Genomic DNA, 22,840 nt, shown 5'->3' with positions numbered 1-22,840 from the left:
GCAGGGGGTAATTCTGAGAATCCAGTAGTATGATTAACCGAAGAGGAAAGAGACAAAAGCAGGTTCCAAGAAAAGAAGCTGTATGCATCTGAAATCATATCAACACAAATCAGCCCAGACAGAGAGAGGAAATAGCAACATTCAGGGAGCAAGTTCTCGTTTGTCTGCACAGCTGAGAGGTGCTGAGTGTCTTCATCCCTCCAGGCCTTTAGTGCATGCACTAAGCTTTTTTATGATAACGGTGTGACAGAATCTGTTATCATGTTAGCTCAGGTTGCAGCAATGCTTCAGTAACACAGGGTCTGATCAGCTGTGTCAACAAAGGGGAGGAAGAACAACAGCTTGTACTTGCTGTTGCTTGTAAACAGCTCTTGTCCTCTCCGTCTTGCTGCTTCCTTTATTGCACCCACTCTTCCAAAAGCTCCTTTGGTCTCACTTGTGCTTTTGTCAGCCTAAAAGGTTGCTGAGGCTGCCTGAGACTGGAGCACAATTTGCACCTCACCTGTCCTTGCCAGAAAGTGAGTGAACTCAATCTGGTTTTGCAGCTGGAAGACTTACTGCATGGACCTACACTCCTATGAGTGTTTCTGCTCTGTATCAAAGCCACTGTACACCGACTTCTGTTTTTTGCTGGTTTGTCAATCAGTCACGGATCACAGAACTAAGTAAAAGCTCACATATTTATTGCACATTGAAAGTGCTCCCCAGGCTGACACCGTCATCGCTGCTACTCCCATACCAAGACCTAACTGATTCTGCCTCCTAAAGCAGGTTCAGGGTGGCAGATTTTTGACAAAGTGACTGCTCACTTGCTACCAAGCAATTAAGGCAAATGGTTTCACGTGCCTGGGCTTGATGTCCCAGCCCCTTGTTCCTGGTAGTACCTGTTGCTGCTGCAGTATGGGGATAGGATGCTCTACATATCTCTTGGATATAGAAGAATGATCTTCTCCAGCTGCTCCACCCAGGTGGAATCCTTCACGGGCCATCCGTTCCAGGCTCCCACCACGCCTCTCCTGATGGAAGAAAGATCACAAAAGTGAAGTCAGGTTTTGCTTCCCACCACATCCTTGACTGAAGCTTAGCAATCGTTGCACACGGATCACTACCACTACCCTTTACCTGGGAGGCTTTTTCAAAGGAAAGCTCTTGCCCCTCTAAACAGAATGACAAATCAGGAATCCCGTATTTTAGATCTTTGTTATAGCCATTCCTCATCTGAAGAGTGGGTAGAAGGGGAACTCCTGGGCTGGTGTGAGGACTATCACAGGAGCCAAGCTCTTTTTGGAAATACTGCCCTTAGACTTCATTTGTCTCTGCACTGAAATCTGTATATTACTATCATTCTATCATATGGCTGTAGCATCTAGAAATTTGAATTGTGAACAGAAACCCCGCTGCGATGAGTGCTAAACATACCCTGCTGAGCCCATCACCATAACAAATGTACAAAGTGTTTGCCAAAGCAAACTTGACTCCTGTTCTTTCATTTGCCTGTCTGCATCTTGGAGCAAATGCTGTTCCCTTTCCCTTCCTGCTCACAGTCAGACCAAACAGGTTGTTTTACTGATATATATGCATACAGTCTTCCTTTCTCCTTCCCCAGACAATTCTTTGCTGTGATCTCTCGCAATAGGTCACATAGCCTCTATTTTATACCTTACTAATGCATTTTTAAAGCTCTGCATAAGTGGTCTAGAATGAGACAACAACACAAGACCCTTTTTCAGACTGAAAAATAAATCATCTCTCCTTTGAAACCAGCAAGAATGACCCACATGCAGCCTATAAAACTACTGCTGCAGTGACCAAGTCACATGTCTTCTGCCTTGCCTCTACCTGCACATCCTGGTAATTTAATACCAGAATCCGTTTCCCAGTAAAGCAGGACTTTTGTTAGTGCAGTGACCAGGCACGTTCACTCCAAGCACTGCGTGTGCAATGCATAGCAGTCTCTATTATGTTATTTGCTTGTTCCCCTGGCACAAAACCAGGGATTCATTGGACTGGGATTCGCCTGCCTTCTCAAACATCTACTACATCTTCCCTCAATGCACAGCTTGTTCCCATATCTGCTATGTTCTTCTCAGCAGTACTTCTCAGTTCCTACCAGTCACTGCTCCTGGTTCTGCTCTTGGTTCCTCCACACTGCTAGGTAACAGAAGACAGACAATTCTGAGCAGACAAACTTTCAACTGTAGTAAGTTGTCTCAGACACAACCTACCAGTCAGCTGTGTACCTGCCCTCATGAAATTTAGGCATTTCAATAAGGATGTGCAAGGCATCTTAGAATTGCAGCTCTGGGGCCTTAGCACACCTTTAGCAAAGCATGTCTATGCAGATTTGCAGCACTGCCTATTGCTTTCCAAAACAGAATCAGAAAATTCTGCTGAATTATATAAGTGTACATACCACTGAATCCAATAAAAATCTATGTTGCAGGGCCCACCAGTGTAGCGATGTGACTGGGTTTCCAAGGACAGACTCTCCCCCCAACCCAAAGTCATTCTCATGGGCTAAATTCCTTCCATAGAGAGGATTATTATTGAGAAACTCCTAAGGATAGTTTGTGTTTACCTTCTCCTCTCGGCTGTTGTCCCTCAGGAAGATCTGCTTCTGCCTGGAGATGGAAGCTGTCTTGTAGTAGTCCACCAGCTTGTTTAGCGAGTGGAATTTCTCTGTCCACAAGTAATAGTTACCCTTTGAATCTCTCATCACTTTGAAGTGTTGCACATCATCTTCATGCCTGGATCCAATTGGAAAAGTAAGAGATCATCAACCAGATCACACTTTTACCTTTTTTAAAAAAGTCTTTTCCAGAGGGGTACCAAAGTTTCTTGCTTGGCCAAATCCAGACATCTGGAAAGTAAAGCAGTGGCAGTCCTTCTGTGTACTGGACCTAGGTATGGTTTTGTGTTTCAAAAGACTCATCAACTTAGAAATATGGAGCATCGCAGGGCTCCCCAGTCACAAGGCACTACCAGAATAAAGCACAGGGTTTTAAAGCCTCTCCTTCGAAATAAAGGCCAGAGGAGCTTTCAGGGCCACTAACAGGTGGAGAGCTAATAGCTTTATTCTATAATTTCTATTAGAGACAAAGGTGCAGTTGTAGTCTACCCACTAGCCTCTGCAGGTTCCTGTTAACATCCAGTCTGCATTGACTATAAGAGATGTATTATACCTTTTCACACCACATGCATCACCACTACATACAGACATAGTCACATGAAGCCATACATGAGATTTATAACTGTATAATATCTAGCATAATAGCATTACTACTGGTCATTATCCCTACACAAAAGAAAAAAAAGGAAAGAAAAGGAATTACTAGTTGCTGTTGCAAGCCAAATTAACAGTCTCGACCTTCTGCCCCTGCTTGCACCCTGCAACTCCCCTCGCCTTACCTCTTGTCTGATTGGACAATTTCTCTTTGCACCAGGTGTGATCTGGTTTTGGTACCCCCCTCCTTGCTCTGTGCAAACCCAGGAACTCAAAACGCTTGTCTTGGAGGCTACATCTGCACAAATAAACTAAACAGGGACCAGGCAGGGACTGAGTGCTATAATCACACAAGCTGTTAAGGTGTTAGCATGGCTTTGGTCTAAACCAAAAAGCCCTTCCCTAGGTAGTGCTGGGCCATGGTTAGGGGGACAGAGCGGACCAGGAACTGTTTGCAGTGAGCTGCTTGAAAACAGCTGTTCTGTTCTGTGGGGTGAAGAAGCTTCAGCCATGTGGATCTGAGCTCTGCCATATTGCTTGATCTTAGGGCCAGAGAAGGAACATAACTGTATTTAGTTTATTGGCGTAGATGTAGCCAGAATGTTTTCCTGCATTCCTCTCAGATACTTTTTGAACTCCCTGAATCAGAAAGCGCACACTGCTTGGAAAAGACATTGCCAAGCACTGCTCTAATTTAAAACTGGTTATCAATTATTTGACTGAAAATTGTGAAACCAACCATAATTTAAACAGCTCTGCTTTGAAGCAAACTCTCTGAGAAGGGCTGGGCTACAATAAGTTGCAGCTGGGCTGCAAGCAACTAAAAGCCATTCCTGTCCAATGGCTGTTTAGTGACCTGTGGGAAATAAGTTAACAATGTAATAGTCATCTCTTAATGGGCAGTAGTAGAATTCTTCAGTTCAGTAACCAGAGCTGTCAGGGAAATAAAACAAATAGAAGGCACATGTTTTGTACTGTGGGAGATGTCCCATGTACCACTCTGCTTTGCTGCAGCTCTTTCAGAGAAGCAGGTCACCAAGGGATGCAGCTTTGGAACGGGGCATTCACTGTGTCACTTGAAAAGAGGCAGACACATTTGGGAAGCAGATGCCTTATTTGTTCTTATTCACAACACAGCAGCACTGCCAGTGACTGGCAGCATGCAAACTTCCCAAGAGGCTACGTCACATTAGGAATCCTGTCAAGATGAGGCTAGGGACACCATTAAACAGGAAAAGAAGCAAGAAAATGCTGTGAGAAGCAGATACCTGACAGAGATAGAGAAGTCACCGTGAGAGTTCTGACTGGCTCGGACGATGAAGGAGCCAACTCCTTTGCTCATGAGGATGTTCTCTGCTTCGTGGCGGGATATCCTCTCATCAAACCAGCTGTCAAGTGGGAAAAGTCATGGACGTGAATAAGGAAGGTGAATTAAGGTAAGGAACAAAAAAGTTGAGGGTAGGGAGAACATGAATAAGCAGGGTGGAGGAAAGACAAAACAAAAGGACCAGAGGAGCCCACATGACTACTCCAAGTGGCCACATACATGCTAAGGTACAGGGTTTTGATGGGTGCAGACCATTTTCTTTGAGCAGTAAAAGCATGTAGATGCAAAGAAAACAATGTAAGTTTTGGCCTGCTGAGAAGCAACACTCATCTGAAACTGTAATTACAGGCATAGTACAGTAAGGTGTTAGTCAATGAAATTTTAAATTACAAATGTGCATGTATATATACATAATTCTCTGACATATATATGAAATTGCTTTTGATAAACTGATTGAAAATAACTGGACTGTGATGGATATATTGCAAGGGACACACATAAATTTTTAGCAGAAGCAAGCCATGAAAGTTTTAGTACTAATAAATTGTTTCCTGCAAGAGTTATAATACCACAAAATTGCAGAAACACAGAATACATAAGCACACTTATGTAAATTTAGCCAGGCATAACAAACAACACTATAAGGCACTGGACAAATAATGAGAAAGTCACCATAAATAGTAAAATAATACAGTGTCAATAAGAATTTTTCAGTAGAGAAAAAAATCGTGTACACTCATACACATCCACTCCACAGCTAATAAGATCTACAGTCTGCAGTCTTCTGCCTTTACGTAATGCTCAATTGCCTGTACTGCATTATAACTAAGGACTGATAGTTTCACAAGCTCGCTCATTTCCACTTTCGAGTTTTGTTATACTTTTCCTTACCATCATCACATGTACATCACATGCTAATGATACATCACCTATGTGTCATTAGCAAAGGGAAATCAGACTTTAATCAGCATTGATAACCAGTCTCAACAATCACTGTACAAGACAAAGATGGGAAAAAAAGGCCCATCAAAAATAGGAGACAGCTTTCTTCCCTGCATCTGGTTTTAGTATCTGGCCTGAACTGCTTCAAAGTGCAGACCTACTACTTAAAAAAGCATCAAAGCAGAAATATTTCTTCACAACTCTTGCACAGACAAAGCATGACGAGAAAAATGTGTGTGAAAAAAGAAGCTGCTAGTGTCCCTGCGTGATGCCACAGCCCTGTGAAAGAACAAACAAGAACAACTACCTGGGAGATCTCATCCCCCTGAGGCCCAAAAGTACAAGCCCTTATTTGCAGAGCAAACTAATAATGTCCTTCAGCTCAGCCAAGCAGGTTGGTTTATGTCCAAAAAGTCTGGTAAGTGCCACCTTCACAGGGGACAGTGGCATTTATTTGTACCCTCAAAATCCCTATACGCTCCCAGTTTGCCTGCTTAGGGCACCAGTGCGTTACAGCTAGCAGTACTGGGCTTGGTGCGTGCTCTGCCTGTTCTCTCCTTGAAAGCTGCAGCACGTTTTCAAAAGAGAAGACTCAGAGGGGCTTCAGGGAGCATTTCTGCCAACTGAATAGAAAGGCTGTAAAAATGCCGTGCATTGTCATATTTATGGCACGGAGCTGGACAGCACATTTAACATGCATTTTAACACCCATCAATCCTTTCTGAAAGTGCAATGCCATCTAACTCGGTGGGAAGAGAGAAACGAAGGTATGCCTGTCCTCTGACAGATCTATGTTTGGGTGTGCAGTCACGAAACATGGAGAAGGGTGAGCGTGTGTGTGTGTGCCTGCATGTGTGTGGGAGCAGGGCGGCATGTCTGGTCTATCATCTCTGTCAATCCATGAGTAACACAAGCTGTCACGTTTCGCGTAGCATTGCACTGACCTCTAGCGCACCGAGAGGAACTCACACACACTTTGACGGGGGAGGGAACACGGATGGCAGGCTCGGGAAAAGGGAGTTACTGTACTTAAGAGTCGGGGGGCGGGGGGAGGGAATTACATTTTTATAATTCATTTTCAGAGAGATCTCTTGCTCTTCCTTTCGTGCTCAGCCTGTGTCTCTGTTGCCAAGACTTCACATCATGACTATTCTCCTTCTGTCTGAGGAGATCCAAATGCAGTTCCTGCCACATCCCAGCAACATCCCTCTGAGCAACAGTAACAAAGGAGTCACTTGGGAGTGGTAGACAGCACTGAGAACCATTCAGCTCTGAAAGAACAGAGGATGCTTCAGGGTAGAAATAAGGTGCGCTGGCAGAACTTTGTACAGCATTATGGCAATCCTTGCCAGCCTTAAACTGTAGTATGTTATAACCAGTGCTTCCTCTGTCATGTCTTCCTTTATGCGTGCACGCATGCATGCTCTTGCCAGCACTCTGTGGAAACGTGCAATGGTGGCGGCACACAGTTTCTGTGACACTTACGGGGGAACGTGAAAATCAATGAAGTTCTTCGGAACGTAGCCCTCTTGACTTCTGAGCTCAGCCTTGTACCACTCTTCCTGGGAGCTCAAAACCTGCAATGGAGAGATGGATGGAATAAATTTGTCTCCTGAGAAAGGCAAAAGTAGCCAAGATTCTAGAATTTCTTGTAAGAATAGAAGAGAACTCCACACATGCTCTACTTCCCACCCACCGTGCAGCAAGCTTAGTGGCTGATGACCACTTTAGAGCAAACAAAGCAGCAAAGAAGGCCGAGCAGAATTAGAGGGATTGCCTGTTGACTTTATGCCTTCATCTGAATGCCTGTCCAGGTGGCTGGGGATGCCATCTGCATATCTCTGATGCCTGTGAAATGGAGAAATTCAGCTCTAAAGGACTTAATATGGGTTTAAGGAGTTCTCTGCGCTGCTTTTAATAGTTGGTACTGGAAAAATCTCAGTTTCACAAGGGAGAAAAAAAAAACATCTGTGAAAACTCCTCTGACAGGTATGGGTATGGAGGGATATACAGCTATATCTCTGTGTGTGTGCGCGTTATGACTGCACAGATGTTACCATGCACTGTCATTTCGCAAGAGATTATTTAGTGGGTTAAGTCTTCAGCTGCCCTGAGCTTTGCCAAGGTAGATAAAAGAAGGAGGCAAAAAGTATTTTAAAGCCACTAATACACTTCAGAGACTATAGGATAGCAGAAAGCCAGCCCACAGCGCACACTGGAGCAGCTTCAACTGTGCTCACATTAATGTTGACTGTAATCGTCCTTAGGAACTGCACTGCTGACCAGAGACTGCACTGCTGACCAGGGACTGGCCAAATTCACTGCTCCCTGGCTGACGGCCCCTGATACAGCCCTAAGCTAGAGGAGAGAGGACAGGGATACAACCACATTGTGATTTTACTGCAAATGTTGCCGTCTTTGGTGTTTTGTTTGACATTCCAACTCCTGGGACAGAATTCCGCTTTATGAAATAGTACATGTTTCTGTTCCCTCTGGTTCTGGAGAGGAGCCTGAAAGCACGAGGCATGACAGTTTTAAAAGGAGAAAGCAAGTGGAAAAGACTTAATTTAAAATCTATTGTTAACAATAATAATAGTTGTTTTGTAAGCCAATCTCATATTTTTGGGGGCCTAACACACATTCTAACTGCTTGGTGTCAGCAACAGGATGCTACTGTCTCTGGGGCTGATTCTCCATTGCCTGACCTGCCATGTAGGCCTTTTTTATGCATTTAGATACAGAATGGTTGGGGAACAGAAAGCTGTGGAGTTCCCTGCTTGATAGTCACTGCTTCCCCTGTCCCTGGGCGCCCAATTAAGGCTCTTTTTTGCTGCTGTGGACAACCAAAGGGGATGATAACTACACCCTGCTCAGGCTCAGGCCCTGCTCTGTTGGCAGCAAGGTTTCCAGAAAGACCCACCTGCTGGTTCTCAGTGCAGGGCTGGCAGGTTTCTCTCAGTGTGTCATCCTCTCAAAGAAGGATGTAGCGGGGGGGTGAGAGGGTGGATTTCCTCCTGTCACTGCTGGTTGAGGGCCTCATGTTTCCTGTTTTCTAATCTCTACATCAATACTGTTCATCTTATCTCCTTTATAAATCAGAAAAGACAGCCAGCAGGTTGTGCAAGCAGCAGGAGGGGGCTCATGACAGGGTATGAATGTATGTGTGCGTATGCCAGAAGTGAGATGTTACTCAGGTTAATGTACTGTTACTACAGCTTGAGCAGCTAAGGTGTTATTTTGTTTACCTCAAGGACGTTAAAGCAAGAGGCAGTCTGACTTTTCTGGTAGTGAAGTCTCTGTGACAACTAATAATAATACCAATGTGTAGTGTTATTTGACACTTTTCATCAGTAGCTTCCAACGTGCTTTGAAGGAAGCTCTAGCTTAAAATGCTTTTACAGGAAGGGAAATTAAGGAACACAAGGAAAAGTGATCTGGCCAACACCATCACCCCAGCCAGGGACTTGATGAAACCACAGTCTCTTGAGGAAGAAGATATCAGGTAAAGATCATGGGCAGTAAGGGCATGGGGACTACTTGTGACCTAAGGAAGAATTAGAAATGAGAGTGTTCACCTACACTGAAGAGAGGCAGTAATTTCTCCAGAACCTTCTCATAGCTCTCCCGAAAAAAATGGTATTTGGTCTTAATGAGTTCTAGATGCTGTCAGCTGTGTCTAAGCTTCAAGAATTAAAAGACCAATAAAATAAAAAGTGGTGGTGATGGAATAGGCAAGGACAAGACCTTGGCTGAGACCTAATAATTGAGTTATTAACTGGAATAGCTGGGACTGTACAGGGAGGCAACGAAGGCTCCCCGGCCAAACAAGGGTTTAGATCCTATTGTTGTACATCATCCCTTTGGACGGTGGAAGAGTTAAGGCCTTAAAGAGGAGTTATACTCAGGCATTTTCAACTGAAACAGAACAGCTATACTAGGGGCTGAGAAGTGGAAAAATAATTAGGGTAGAGCAGCGTGTGACTTCATCTATGGGACTTTGGTAGGGTTAACAAGAACTGTTCTACCATAACACATGCAAATCAACTGTGGTATTGTATACGATCAATGCTCCTTCTGCCGTTCCCCCACTGCTAAATTCCTGCAAGGGTGTATATAATGTTATTAGCCCAAGACCTCTTAAGCGCTTATATTATGGGTGTAACAGACTGTCTCATGGACTTTACCTCTTCTATTTGCAATTGCCTAAAACCCCTGCAGCAACTAACAGTAATTACTTACAGTGAAAGTTAGATATAAGTTCTATAATGCATGATAACTATCTTTTAAACAGTTTAAGAGCTTGAAATAAGCAAGACAGCAATCTCTCTGTACCACAGTCATCCTGCCTGCCTTTAGACATATCCTAAATGTAGTCACCCTAGACTTCCTATACAGTCAATGAAAACTGACAGGACCCTCAAAATCTGTCCACTGAAGAACTGGATCTCTGTCTCAGCAAAGGTACTTATCCTTCCCTGCTGACTACTGGAGGACTGTAGGACAACTAAATCCATAGTTTATGGACCTAAAATCAAGTGAAGTGGACAGAGACTCAAACAACTTGGAAATTGTTAGTTGACCTATAGCAAGCCCCATGGGAGACGAGTAACCTGCATTTGTATCCTAGTTTCTAGGCATCTGTCTTCATCAGTTTTTTATCAAGGCAAATGGGAGTACAGAAAGATCTGGCAGCACTCTCAGAAATGCTGTTTAGTCAAGCCTGGGCCTGTACTTACCTTCAGCATATCCCCAGCCTGGAAGCTCAACTCATCCTCTCCAGAAGCACTGAAATCAAACTTGGCGATGGCTTCCATACTGTGTCTTGGTGGAAGAGCAAAGCTGGAAGAAATATATGCTTGTCAACGTCTATGAGCTGCTGGGAATGCTGAGTCTAGCCTCTAGAAAGCTTATAAGCAATGCTGTGATTTGTACATGGATGAGCATGCACCAACTACTGGTAGACATTAGTTACTAGACATGGAAAGACATTAGCAGGTAGAAGAGATGGCATGGCCAAGAGGCTATAATTAGCTCAAGTCATCAGTTCGAACAACCCATTGGGCATGCTTATTCCAACAGATCTTCTCTGCAGCAATCTCATGGAGAAGTTTGCACATATCACCCAAATACGCTGCTAGCAGGGAAAAAACTTCTGTATAGACCAACCACTACTCTGTCACAGTTCCCAATAAAGCAAGTGACTCTGTCATGCAATAAAAGAATGCATTTGCCCTCTGCAATGACTTACTCTTTATCTCAAGAGCGAGACAAATGGTGGACAAAACAAACAGCCTGCAATAAATATAATTGTTTCTTGGACAGGGGCCACAATGCTGAAGGTTGAAAGAGTCTTTTCTCTGTGATGGCTTAGCATGGGTGACCACAACTTTCAGCTAGGAGAAACTGTTTGCAGAAAGGCTATATTCCCTATTTTGGAGCAGGTAGGGAGTGAAACTGTAGCACTGACAAATTTAAGGCCTGCACTTACCCTACCTCAGTGTGGTAACCCAGGAGCCTGAAACATACCAGACAGCCTGCAAACCAAAGCCTGCTTTTCATCAGCACAGCAGATGTGGCAGGGGAAGCAGCAACATGAGCTTCACTTCTTCACCACTTCCTGCTCATGTAAGTCAGATGTACCCCACCAGGACCACTTCTATAATCAAGAGAGTTACTCATTTCCCATGGCTGGCTCCATGGACCCTGTAGCCCAATGGTGAGGCTGCCCGTGACAAGACAATAGCTAGGCGGTGCCACATTAAGTGCACTGCTGGTAGATGCTCTTGCAGCCCAGCTTGTGAAGACATTCAGACAGCTCCAATATAGAAGAAATTTTTATGGTTACTAATCTAGGTTCATATGGGAACAATGATCCTGAAGCCAAAGGTTCCACTACCTAACTTCACCTCTCACAAATACATCCAGATTTTACAGCTTGAGAAAAACTAGAAAGCCCTAGAAAGAAACCATATGAACAACCCTAGTTAGGGGGCTATTTCTTGTCTCCTGTTAGAACTGAGACAAGAACCCCAAAATATAAAGTGCTGATACTGAGAAAGCTCCAAAATTATGCCACTTCAAAAGCAACAGACTACTGTAACCCTTATTCTCTGCAATACTTGCAAAGCTTCCTCCTTTGACACACAACCCAGGTATTTAACTACCTGTGTAACAAGGATCCAGGACTCAGCTGTGACACAGTGCAACTTGACTCAAACTGCTGAGAATGAGCTGGAAGAAAGACTACAGGGCAAAAATCATAGACAGAGGTAGGGCTGTTGAGACAGCACCAGCGGTAGCCCAGGGATTCAAGAGGAAAAACATCAACATGTAAAGATATAAGATCTCAGAGGGAAAACAAAACTGCAGAAGGTTTAGCTGGAATAGTCAGTCTAGCTGAGGACCAGTCACGAATCATTGGGATCACTGAGTTGAGTTGTCAGTACCATCAGTCCTGACCCAGCTGATGGCAAATGGCAACCGTGGAGGCCAACTCTTCACTCATGACTGATGCCTGCCTCAGCAGCAAAGATTATTCGGGTGCCTTTTACACAGGTGAGGAGTATGCTAATCCTTAGCCTAATATTTCATTAAATCCTAGCTAGCCTCCATGTGTGTTAACTGTATAAAGCAGTTATTTATTGGCTAAATTGTGTATTTCCTGCTTGGAGAGTCCCTTTGCACTTGACCGAAGATGCCCGGATAAAGTGATCCGCAAGAGGGGCATCACTGGAGATTAGTTCTGAGATTTGTTACATCTCATTTCTAAGTATAAAAAGATCTTCACATGCTTCCTATTGGATTCTGTTAGCACCCTCTTTTTTTGATTCTTATAGGTGAATTTGTATTCACGTGACTGACGTCAGCTAGGCAGCACCAAAGTAAATTTTTTAGCAGTCCACAGACATCTCTGCTCATTCAGCATGAACCTGTCCTACAGCAACTGGGGTGGTTTCAGTGCTGGGGCCTCCCATGTAGGCTGGAGTACATAGCTCAGTTGTGATCTCCTATGCACCTGCTATACCAGCCTGCTGCCTTAGGGTTTTGCCAATATACATCAATACTGAACTATAACATCCTGTGTTTTACCAATGTGCTTCGTTCTCAGTCTTCAGCTTTTCAGCTATTCCAAACATTTTTACCCCCTTTTCTCTCTGCCAACTTACCAATTCTCTTTAATTCTTACTTTGGATACCCTTTGCAGATGCGACTCAGGCCCGATCCGAGAACTGTCCTTTATTCTTGCACTGACATTTTTGGAGCTTCAGTCTATAACCTCCCACAGACAGCGTGAGTCCCTTGCATGCTAACAGAGTGTAGGGGTACTAAATCAGAGGGGAAATTAACCATTGAGGCAACTAGATAAACAACGATACTCTTTCATGGAAGAGAACTGAAGAAAAAGACTACAGGAGAGTTACTTTAATAAGGGATGTTTTTCAGTGTTTTATCTTGCAGCGGTGGGCTGCTGCGGAGACATCAGAGCCAACAGTGCACGCGAATCCTGGAATTCCTAAGTGCAGAGCATTAATCCCAGCTTGAGGAAAAAAACCCCACACTTAAAAACAATAAACTGTTTATATACAAATCCTGTCTTTGATTTTTGTCCCTTAATCACAGAAGGGACAGTGGGGTTCTCTCTGCAGGGGGCAAAGGGGGAGAGAGACTTTCATTTTTCAACATCTGAAATGTTAAAGATGCTATTGGAGATGTGACCCCCTTAAAAGGAGAAGTGTTTGTGAAACAGTTAAAATCTCCTCTCACCTCCTTTTCAATTTCAGCAATCTCAACCTCAGGGAGAGACCAGGAGACAGATACCTCTTCAAACAATCTAACACATGGATTAAATGTGCTTTTCATTGCCAGCGGCTGGATTTAGAAGTGACTCAAATACCATACACAGTGTTGGCTGTGTTGATAGATCAGCAATGCAGTAATGCTGTGGCCTTAAGCTCTTCCCCCACCAACTACTAAAGCAACACCAGCCAATAATCCTGTCTTTGAACTCCAGCCTACCACTTTTCATCACCTGAACTTCAAACCAGTTCTGTTTTTCTGATCCTGTTCCTCCCACCATCTGTAACTCGAGAATCCTCACTCCGCATGGGTCAGTGCTGGGCCCTCATGAAAACTCCCCTGCCAGGGGCCCATTCTTTACCTCTCTGCATGTGCGTGACTTCGAGCACCACCCCACGACACAGAGAGACACGAATTTTTTCATTATTGTCATAACTCACATTTCTCAAGCACCTTTTATCCCAAAGGACAGCGCAGCAGTTTGCAGAGAGCCAGATTCCGCTTTTAACTGCCTGGTGCAACTCCCTTAAGCTTTCGAGTAACCGAGGACAATTTTAGACTGTGCATAATGTTCAGTGTGAGAATCACCTTTGTACAGAGTTTAGCATGAAGCCTATGCAATGCTCAAAGGAGGATTTTTCAGTTGTGAGTGCGAGTTGACCAGTACCCTCCATTTCGTGCTGGCTCTCTGCATGGAGGTGAATTTTCTCTGTGGTTCCCCATTGTAACGAGGTGTATCCACGGGGCATAAGGCTACTGCAATTCTGTGGGATCGATGCAGCAGAAGATTCATAAAAGGAGAAGTGAAGAGCAGTGGGGCTTTGAGAACACAAGGTAGGTATTTTAGTTTGGCAGAATGCCATTCCCTGAGCAAGAACATCAGCATCTCTCTGTTAATGAAAAGAGCCAAAGCCTAAATCATGTCAGCAAGCAACGTAGTCTGACAGCAGCGTCCCAAAGAGTTTAACATTGTTACCCTACACCAAGTTGGGTCAACATTCAGTAATAACAATGCCAGGGAAATTCACCACCTATGAAGAGTCTACCACTCAGGGACTGCCCAGGCTCAGCCCTGCTCAATCTCACGTCGTAACATCACAGAAGGAGGGCATAGTTGCAACAATGTGCCTGCTTAAAGGAGCCATATGAGAAAAAGTTTTTATTTTTATGCCCACAACACGCACAACTCCGGCCTGCAGCTCCATCCAGTGAGGTTTTGCACCAAGATACACAGCGCGAGCTACTGTGTCTTTGTTCGGCTCCGCAAGAACAATCTACCGGATTGACGAGCAACCAGGGACCGAATTCAACCCTGATCATCTGTACAAAAACTCCAGATCACATTTAATCAGAAACAATGGAGAAGGGACCCGTTATCTAGAAGAGCTGTGACAGATAAAAGCTGTGTTTTCACCAGCTAAGCTACATACAAGTGGCATGGGAATATTTCGTTCCAGAAACACAAACCTCTTGCTATGGAGTTAACGGCGCAGTTACACTGACTGTCAGTGATAAGAAGGTAAAATTTATAAGGGAGAACAAGTCACTATAACACTCAGCACTGTCGCATTTAAGTCTTGGCTATCCTGCCATCCAGAGCAATGCATAGCTTGGGCTGAGCCTCTGTGCACAGACTAAATAAGCTTCCTAGGAACTGGATTCACAAATAAACTCTCAGGACTGTATAACCACCAGTTGTTAAGAAACGCCCCAGACTAGGATGGTGCTTAATGTCCCCAGGGAACCTGGGTCTTCTGTGCTACTTCCAGCCATGACAGAGTAGAGCTGTGCAGCACCATGGTAAGCCCGTGCAACAGCAGCCCCAAAGAGAGTAGCACAATACTGCACGATATTGTGAGAGTATAAAATCATGAATCTTTGCTGTGCTGGAAGGGTTGGTGTGGAGGACTACGGTGGGGGGTAAGCACCTCCTTCTGTTTGTCCACCTCCTCCCTCAGTTTCCAGCTGGTCAGATTTGGCTGAGGCACAGGGATTTGTCCTGCAAAAGCACTGCCCTATTGTGGAAGCTGATGAACAAGATGGCACTGGGATCCCATGCTCTTCCCCTACCGCGCAGCACTTGACCTCTCCTTCCAAAACCCCACTTTCCTCCTTAGTACCTTTCCCACACAGCTCCCCCCACTCAAGTCTCAGAGCCACGCTCGCACCATACCTTGTAGCAGCTCTCCTCTCCTCTGGCACTTTGCTAGAAGGCAGGAGGCGCGTTAACCATCTAAAGGAAGGAAGAGAAGGAAAGCGCAGCCTGTATCAAGCTCCTCCCTGCAGTGACACTGTGCCACATCAGTAACGGGTCCACGTGTGTGGACGAGGACCATCAGGAGTGGGCATGGGGGACAGAGGCAGAGGCACAGTGTCTGTCACAGGACAGAGTGGGGCACCGACAATTTCCAGTCTCTAATGTTGGAAATATTTGGTACACTGCATATTTAAAATGGTGGTGTCAGTTCAAAAGGACCTGCCCTTTCCTGCTGCCTCAGCCCAGGCTGGTTTAACAGCTGAATAAAGGAGGGTACTATCCCTCAAAAAGTGCAAGTTCTACCCAAATAAGGAAAACAGAAAAAAACACAGATCTGGTAAGTTAAATGAGAAACCATAATAAGTCCGTTGAAAAGCATATCTTGAGGAACAAGTAGTTGAAGACATAAAAACATGTAATAAAATTATTTTCAAAGACAACAGAAGCAGGAAGCCTGCCAGAGTGTCCGCAGGGCTGACAGATGATTGAGATGTAAAAAGAGTGCTCAAAGAAGATAAGGATGAAGCACAAAAGCTAAATGAATTCTCTGCATCCGTGCATCTTCCGTAGGGATGTAAGGAGGTCCCCATACTGAGGTTTTCTTTGCAGAGAAGAGATAGGGGAACTGTCTCAGGCTGAAGAATTGGAAGAAGAGGTTTTAGGACTGATCAGTAAATGAACAGAGTAAATCTAAGGATTTGATATTTTATAAATCTCGACTGAAATCTAAACTGAAGATGAAATAGTAAAGGCCGAGCAATTAAGCTGTGGCATACAATGTAAGACATAACCCAGCCTTGGTACTAGGAGAAAAAAGCAGCAAACACAATAACAAGGTTTGAAAAGTGTTCTGAGGTGATGCAAGGGGCAGGAGGTTTAACTTCTGTATTCCTGAAATTGGTATAAAGAATAATAATGAAAAAAAAAAAAAAGAATTACTGGGCATAAGAGAGAAATGACATAGCAATTGCCCCTCACATAGCTTTTGTAGAAGGAAGTCATACTGCACAAATCTGAGTTCTCTGAAGGAGCTGATGAGCACGTGGATATCGGTGATCACTTGATATAAAACTTGCATTTCTAAATCCTTTCTGATGAAGTTTCTCATCAAAGACTGTTAAAAAACATCCTAAACTCACAAAGAATGAGAGGGAAGGTCCTATAGAGGATTAACGACTGATAAAAAGTTAGGAAATGATTTGAATGAGCTGTTCAACATACTCATAAATGATCTGGAAAAAAAAGAAGACAAAGCTTACTGAAGAGGAAAAAAAATAAATCAGGGTAATACAAATTGATCATAAATACTTGCAGATGATTTTCCAAATACTGTTGAAATGCAAGATGAATCTCAGTGATGATGACTGCAAAGTAACGGTCATGGGACTAAACAACCATATGAACACAGCAGCAATGAACTTAAAATTAGCAATTACCACTCAGGAAAGACGCCTTTGAGTTGCTGTGGATAGTTCTATAAAAGTGTCAGTTCAGTGGAAGTCAAAAAGGCAGGTTAGGAAATGTCAGGAAAGCAACAGAGAACAAAACAGAAAGCAACATCATGTCAAGGTACAAATCCCTAGGCCACCTGTTTTGAGTATTTGCAACTTGAATATGGCAGCTAGTTCTCATCCCTCCATCTCAAAAATGGAGACAGCAGCATTAGCAATATTAAAAAGAAAGTAATTAAGGATGATGAAAGGAATGGAAAGTTTCTGAGCAAGGGAGGACCAAGTTAAACAGACTAGGATCCTTCACCCTAGGAAAAAAGATTACAGAGGGATAAATGCAAAAGCAATGTAGAAAATAATCATGGAAAACGCAAACAGGAATTTTTTATCCATAACATAAGCACTAGGACCTCATTCTCAAGAGGCCCTAGTGAAAGAAGTTTTGCAGTGTACTTGCCCTGTTCTTACCTTCCTTCCTCAAACTGCTGTTGCTGGGCACAGCATCATGGGCTGCGTGGAACTGTAACCTGACCCGATTCGTCCTTTCTTATGAGCCATGGTACTTCACAAAAAATACCACAACGTGCTAGTCTAAGGCAATCACTCCAGCAGCAGGCAGTGGCAGTCCCCCCACACATCACCCTTTGGGTAGGCAATAATCTCCCTGGAATTTAGTTAAAACAGAGGTAGGCTGCAAATTATGAAGTACTCAAACCAGTAGGGGTACAAACAATGAGAATTTCCTCTGAAGAGAATAATCTCCAATATATTTTGCTGAAAAAATAGACAGGTACAGAAAGCAGGGGGCCATAAGAAGAGTACAGCAGCTAGCTCTTGTCACGTTGTGAGAAGTTTTACCTGTGGCTATCACTGTACACATCAGGAATATAAACTTCTGCACAGGCAGGTGAGACATCAATCCTCACTGTCATCTTGGTTTTAAGCTATGTTCATTCTCATGCTCTGTGAATGGCCTGACAGATTACATTACGTTACACATTAGAACGACCTATTTTCTCTGTTTCTACCAAGATGTGGTCTAATAGGCCCCCCAGCAAGAACGCTGCTGTGAACTGTCACTCATGGTTGCTGCCTTACAATGCTACAGAACACTGTCTGGATTCCTGTTAAGTATCCAGAACTATTCCATGATAATATTAAATCTATTCAATGTCAAGCCATAAAAGATGTGGCTTTCTGTACCATAAACAAAATACTCAATAGTGGCAAGCCCCTGACAATGAGAAAGGATAGGAAATAACTCTCTTTTCTTTCTTTGCCATTTCTATGTACTCCTCCCTTGTCACAGTTATGGTAGCGTGTTAACCTCTTCACCGTGTAGGACACATGCATCACAGCTACGTTGAAAAATATGAAGAAACATCCAGATACTTCAGCCATAATTAATGGGAAAAAACCTTATGGGAAGGGTGTTAGACTCTATGCTTCCCTGTTTTAGCCAGTCTCTATTAGACAACTGGATAAAGCCCCACCCAGGCAGACAGGTTATTCCACAACTACCTGCTGCAAACTTCTTATGTCATCATCTACTACTGGCACAATCCAGATGGGACAGCTGAACCATGGCTATGATACCATCTGGGAAGACTGGGATTTAAAAAGCTTGATGCAGATAAAACTTACACCTGCTTTTACACTCAGGTGAATGACCCAAAATAGACGTGTCTGCAAACATGTCTGAAAACTGCCTAAGAAAACATTGTCCCACAGAAATTTTAGTGACTTCTTGCTGGGCAAGAAAAAAAACTTTTTCAGGAGAAAAAAACCTTTTTCCATGGCATTTTATTCACTTTAGTTTCTGTCTGAAAAGCATGGGAGCAGCCAGAAAGAAAAGAAAACAAAGGGGAAAGAAAAAAAGGGGGGAAAAAAAAGAAAAGGAAAAAAAGGTTATTTCCAATAAAATGTATAAATCAAATATTTTGCCTACTCTGAATTGTTTGAGATGGTAATATATGAAATATTATGTAGCTAGGTTTTATTTATCCTCAGTGTAAACTACTTCCTCATGTCCTTAATTAGTTTGCCTCCAGAAAGTAACATTGCCAACAAGGGAAACAGAAGTCAAAGTGTGGAAACAAGGGAGATTTCAATCACTATATTTTGCTATAAGTAATAACTCAGCATCTGTGGATTCAGGAGCACCAGGGCTGTAAATCCACATAAAGCTGAATGTTATGAATGGAAGCTGTCTGGTCTTTCCCGATCTCCCATCTATTCCTGTCCCCACATTCAGATATGCTCCACACACTGCAATTCATCCTCTCTCACCGCTTTGCTTTCTGCAAACAGCTGCTCAGGCTGTCCACACTGACAGGTCATTAGTGGGCAGTTATTTTTTTCAGGACTGAGTGCACAGGAGTGGCAGTGCTATAAAAGCTCTGCAGAGCTCCATGAACTGATCTAGGCAGAGCTCCGTCCCAATTTGCTATGCTTCCTGTTAGCAAAGATTGTCTTGAAAGCTCTGCACCTTGTTGCTCACCTGCAGCAGTCGTGTTTGATCATGTTCTAGGATTTTCAAACAGCTCAGTCAACGGCATCAGCTGCATAGCTATTGCTATACTAGTACTGGTCTTTTCGCCGTCACCCCCATAAACCACATTCAGTTTAGCTGGTATGACAACAGCCCACCGTTCTTGCACATGCAGTACAATTATTTCAATTAAAGGTGTGAAGCCATTTCTCTTACAGGAATAAGCTTTAACTGTAAGAGTACCGTTCTAATTCTAGTTGTGCATGCAGTAGGAGAGTGTGCAACTTTAACTGCCCGGTACCATCAATGTAGCACCATTTATTGCAAGGAGATGTGCCTTTAATCCTAAAAAACAGTGTTATTTTGCTATTTGATTCATGGACTCCTTCCCATCATTCTGCTAATTCATATCCAAAGACACCCCCTACCATTTCAGCTGATGAGCATCTCTGCACTTCTGAGAGATTTTTCTTTGGGACTATATTGCTACGAGCCTCTAATTTCCTAAAAAGACTTGATAGTAAATATTTTCTTCAAATCCCTCCAAACCAGCCAACTTTCTCTTCTACATTCTCCACCCCGTAACTCCTGATTACCGAATTATTAGTGTCCCACTAGCAGCTTTTTGTATCTAATCAGTTGGGTTCTCCACCTTCTGCATTTGTAGGGTGATTACACTGAGCCACGTTCATGACATCCCAGATTATCATCTTGACAGCAATTACAAGATCACAAGAACTGAACTGTCACAGAACTGACTGGATTAGCGGAGGAGGAAGGAACAGATTACAACGGAGACAGGGAATTTTTGACTTCTTTTCCTTTACTGCCAAACAATTCTCCTGGATTTCGATATATTTCCTTTAACTGCTGCATTGCTGCCCAAGAGCCCAGACAGAAGTAACTGCCTTATAGCTTTTGCGTTGCCAGCTGCTCTGAGGACACACAGCCAAAGCATGCCTGCTGTGTTGTGTAGTGTTCTGCATCAGATGTTTTCAGCTTGGGCCCATGAACTACTTTTTAAGGATCGGCAGACGAGACAAAAGGAAGATCCATCTCACAGCAATTTGTACCTTCACTGGGAAATCTGGATGAATCTGCAGGACCAAAGAAGGTTGGAGACCACTAGAAAAGATGAGCAGCATGTGCTCCTCATAACAGCACTTTTTCCAAGCCTGTCCTACATTTATCTCACCTAAGAGCTGAAGAGGACCAGTTACTCAGGGCACAAAACCATGGATCCTGCAGCCTGACCTCCTACACCCCCAACAAAGTTGGCACATCTGACTTTATAATACATTGGGCTAATTCTTCTTTACAGTGTTCAAATCCGAAAAAACCAGCCTGGTTAAGACAGAGAGAAAAGCGCTGCTATAGATAGAAAAAGAAGCCTCTTCCCAGTCTTTACAAGTTGTTAGTGTTCTGAATGGATGATAATAAACAAGTAGCAAAATAAGTCCTAGAGGCTATTGCAATGGTATCCTGTGTGTCCCTGAAAGATAAACGACAAAAATACAGGATTCAGACATCTAGGCCATCATGACGATAGCTAATTTTGTCATCCCATTATTAGAATTTGAACTACAGGTAAGCTAAGTAGGGGCTGCATGCCTATCAAGCCAAAATCAACATGGGCTGCATGAGCTGCTAATTTTCTTCTTTGCTGCGTGCAAGCAGTAGAGGGAGAAAGGAAGCGAGAGAAAGAAAAAGAGACTCTTCTTCAGTGATTTGAAGCCAGTGCTGGAGTGTTCAACAAAACATTCCTTTCCAGGATTTAAATTCTCCCTTTGATAAGCACCTAGTGACTCAGTGGGATTTGCTAAATTTCCATTTGAAGCTAGAGAAAAGTAATCTCACTCTATTTCTTCCCCCTCCCCGCGCTACACCCCTCTAATCATGATAAATATATCTAAACATGCCTGATTAAGCCAGAGAGACAATGTGCCCCTAATATGAACTGATCAGGGCTCTGGAGCTGCCGAAGTGAACCTTCTGTCTCTCTATCAGACAGAGCAATAAGGGGTCGGTAATGCAGCTCCATTAACTGCCTCTCACAGAATGAATTTTCCCTGACTGCTCCTAAAGAGCAGACACTTGAGGAATGCCGCCTGATGGGAAGTTGCTTCGAATGGTCTCTTTTGGCACAATTGTCGAGCAGCTCCTTCTCGAGCCCTCCAGACAAACAACTAAAGTATGAAAAATGTAGCCGCTTCCTTCTATGCTACTTTTTAAAAAATCTCCTCATACCTTATCTAGCTAACTGCCTCTCAGTTTTTCTCATCTTTTCTTGGTAAGCTTCAGCACTGGCTGATACGCGTTGTACTGCAAGTGTGTGGTTATCAATCAGAATAACAATCCTGTTCCTGCAGTGCATGTGCATATGTATGCAAGGGGTCTGCTTTTGTGTGCAGGTGGAGCTTGCACTTTGTGGATTCACAGAATTTAGGGCTGTGACAGACCACTATATCAGTATACCATATCAATATATGAACATACCGTATGCATTTAGCATATATGCACTAATATTGGAGGTTTACTGAAGGATAAATTTGATATAAATCAGAACAAGTGCAAGAATGTACATCTCTGAATTTGTTCTGGAATCTATGCATGTTTACATACATCTCCTTTCATGCAGGTGTAGCCCTCTGTGATCTTTATCCTCTGAGAAGATCTACTCCTAGTAAAAGACTGCAGTCGAGAGGGATCAAGGGGGAGTCAGACCATGTTTAGGCTCTGTGAAATCCTGGGACTACTTATCCCTAAACTGGTCTTTGGTATAACTACAAGTACTTTCAAAGCCTCTGAATCACACCAGCTGTGAACAGCTCCAGAGAACCATTCTGCTAGTAGCCAAGTCGGATGGAGAATTATAGTTCTCAAATTGATCACACAAGAGACTGGGGTGAGGAGTGATGTTACATTTCAGACATGTTTTCTGTCAGGATGGACTTTACAAAAGTCACTTCCAAAGCAAAAGAATCAAAACAGAATCAAGAATCTTATACTATGAGACATGATTAAAAACAACCAACCAACCAACCACAGACCATAAAACCCACTTACAATTAGATCCAGAAACTCCAAGGTGCTTTCCTTGTATTTGGTTATCTAAATACGTGAAAGAATACTCAAGATTCATTATCTCCAGCTTTGACCGTCAGAGAGAGATTTACAAAAAACGTACAGTATCCAACACACTGTTCTGTAAATCTGAGCTCTTGTACTGTAACAAAGAGCAGAGCAATTCTGGTGTTCATGCAGGTCTGCGTAAGAATACACACAGGATGTGCATGAGAATGGTAAATTCTCTTTGTCTATGCGTGATCATGCATTTCACAATGTGAAATGT

At 43.4% G+C, this 22,840-nt stretch overlaps 1 protein-coding gene across 5 annotated transcripts in view; it reads right to left on the bottom strand.

Annotated features, from left to right (window-relative positions):
* GRAP2 (GRB2 related adaptor protein 2) overlaps window positions 1-22,840 on the bottom strand; it is an 87,590-nt gene that overhangs the window by 5,532 nt on the left and 59,218 nt on the right. For 4 of the 5 annotated variants that reach the window (XM_063323705.1, XM_063323692.1, XM_063323715.1 and 1 more), the window contains exons 2-6: window positions 10,229-10,331; window positions 6,978-7,069; window positions 4,492-4,611; window positions 2,579-2,747; window positions 885-1,016 (exon numbers count right to left, since the gene is read on the bottom strand). In XM_063323705.1, coding sequence (XP_063179775.1) covers window positions 885-1,016; window positions 2,579-2,747; window positions 4,492-4,611; window positions 6,978-7,069; window positions 10,229-10,306 — 591 coding nt within the window. In that variant the 5' untranslated portion in view covers window positions 10,307-10,331. Of the gene's footprint in view, window positions 1-884; window positions 1,017-2,578; window positions 2,748-4,491; window positions 4,612-6,977; window positions 7,070-10,228; window positions 10,332-15,462; window positions 15,514-22,840 lie in introns of those variants that run through there. The other variant, XM_063323695.1, reaches the window with a different exon arrangement.

Source organism: Chroicocephalus ridibundus, chromosome 1, assembly GCF_963924245.1.
Source record: "Chroicocephalus ridibundus chromosome 1, bChrRid1.1, whole genome shotgun sequence".
Classification (NCBI taxonomy): domain Eukaryota; kingdom Metazoa; phylum Chordata; class Aves; order Charadriiformes; family Laridae; genus Chroicocephalus; species Chroicocephalus ridibundus.
The sequence above is the reverse complement of the archived record's forward strand: the minus strand, read 5'-3'. Positions and strand labels throughout refer to the sequence as shown.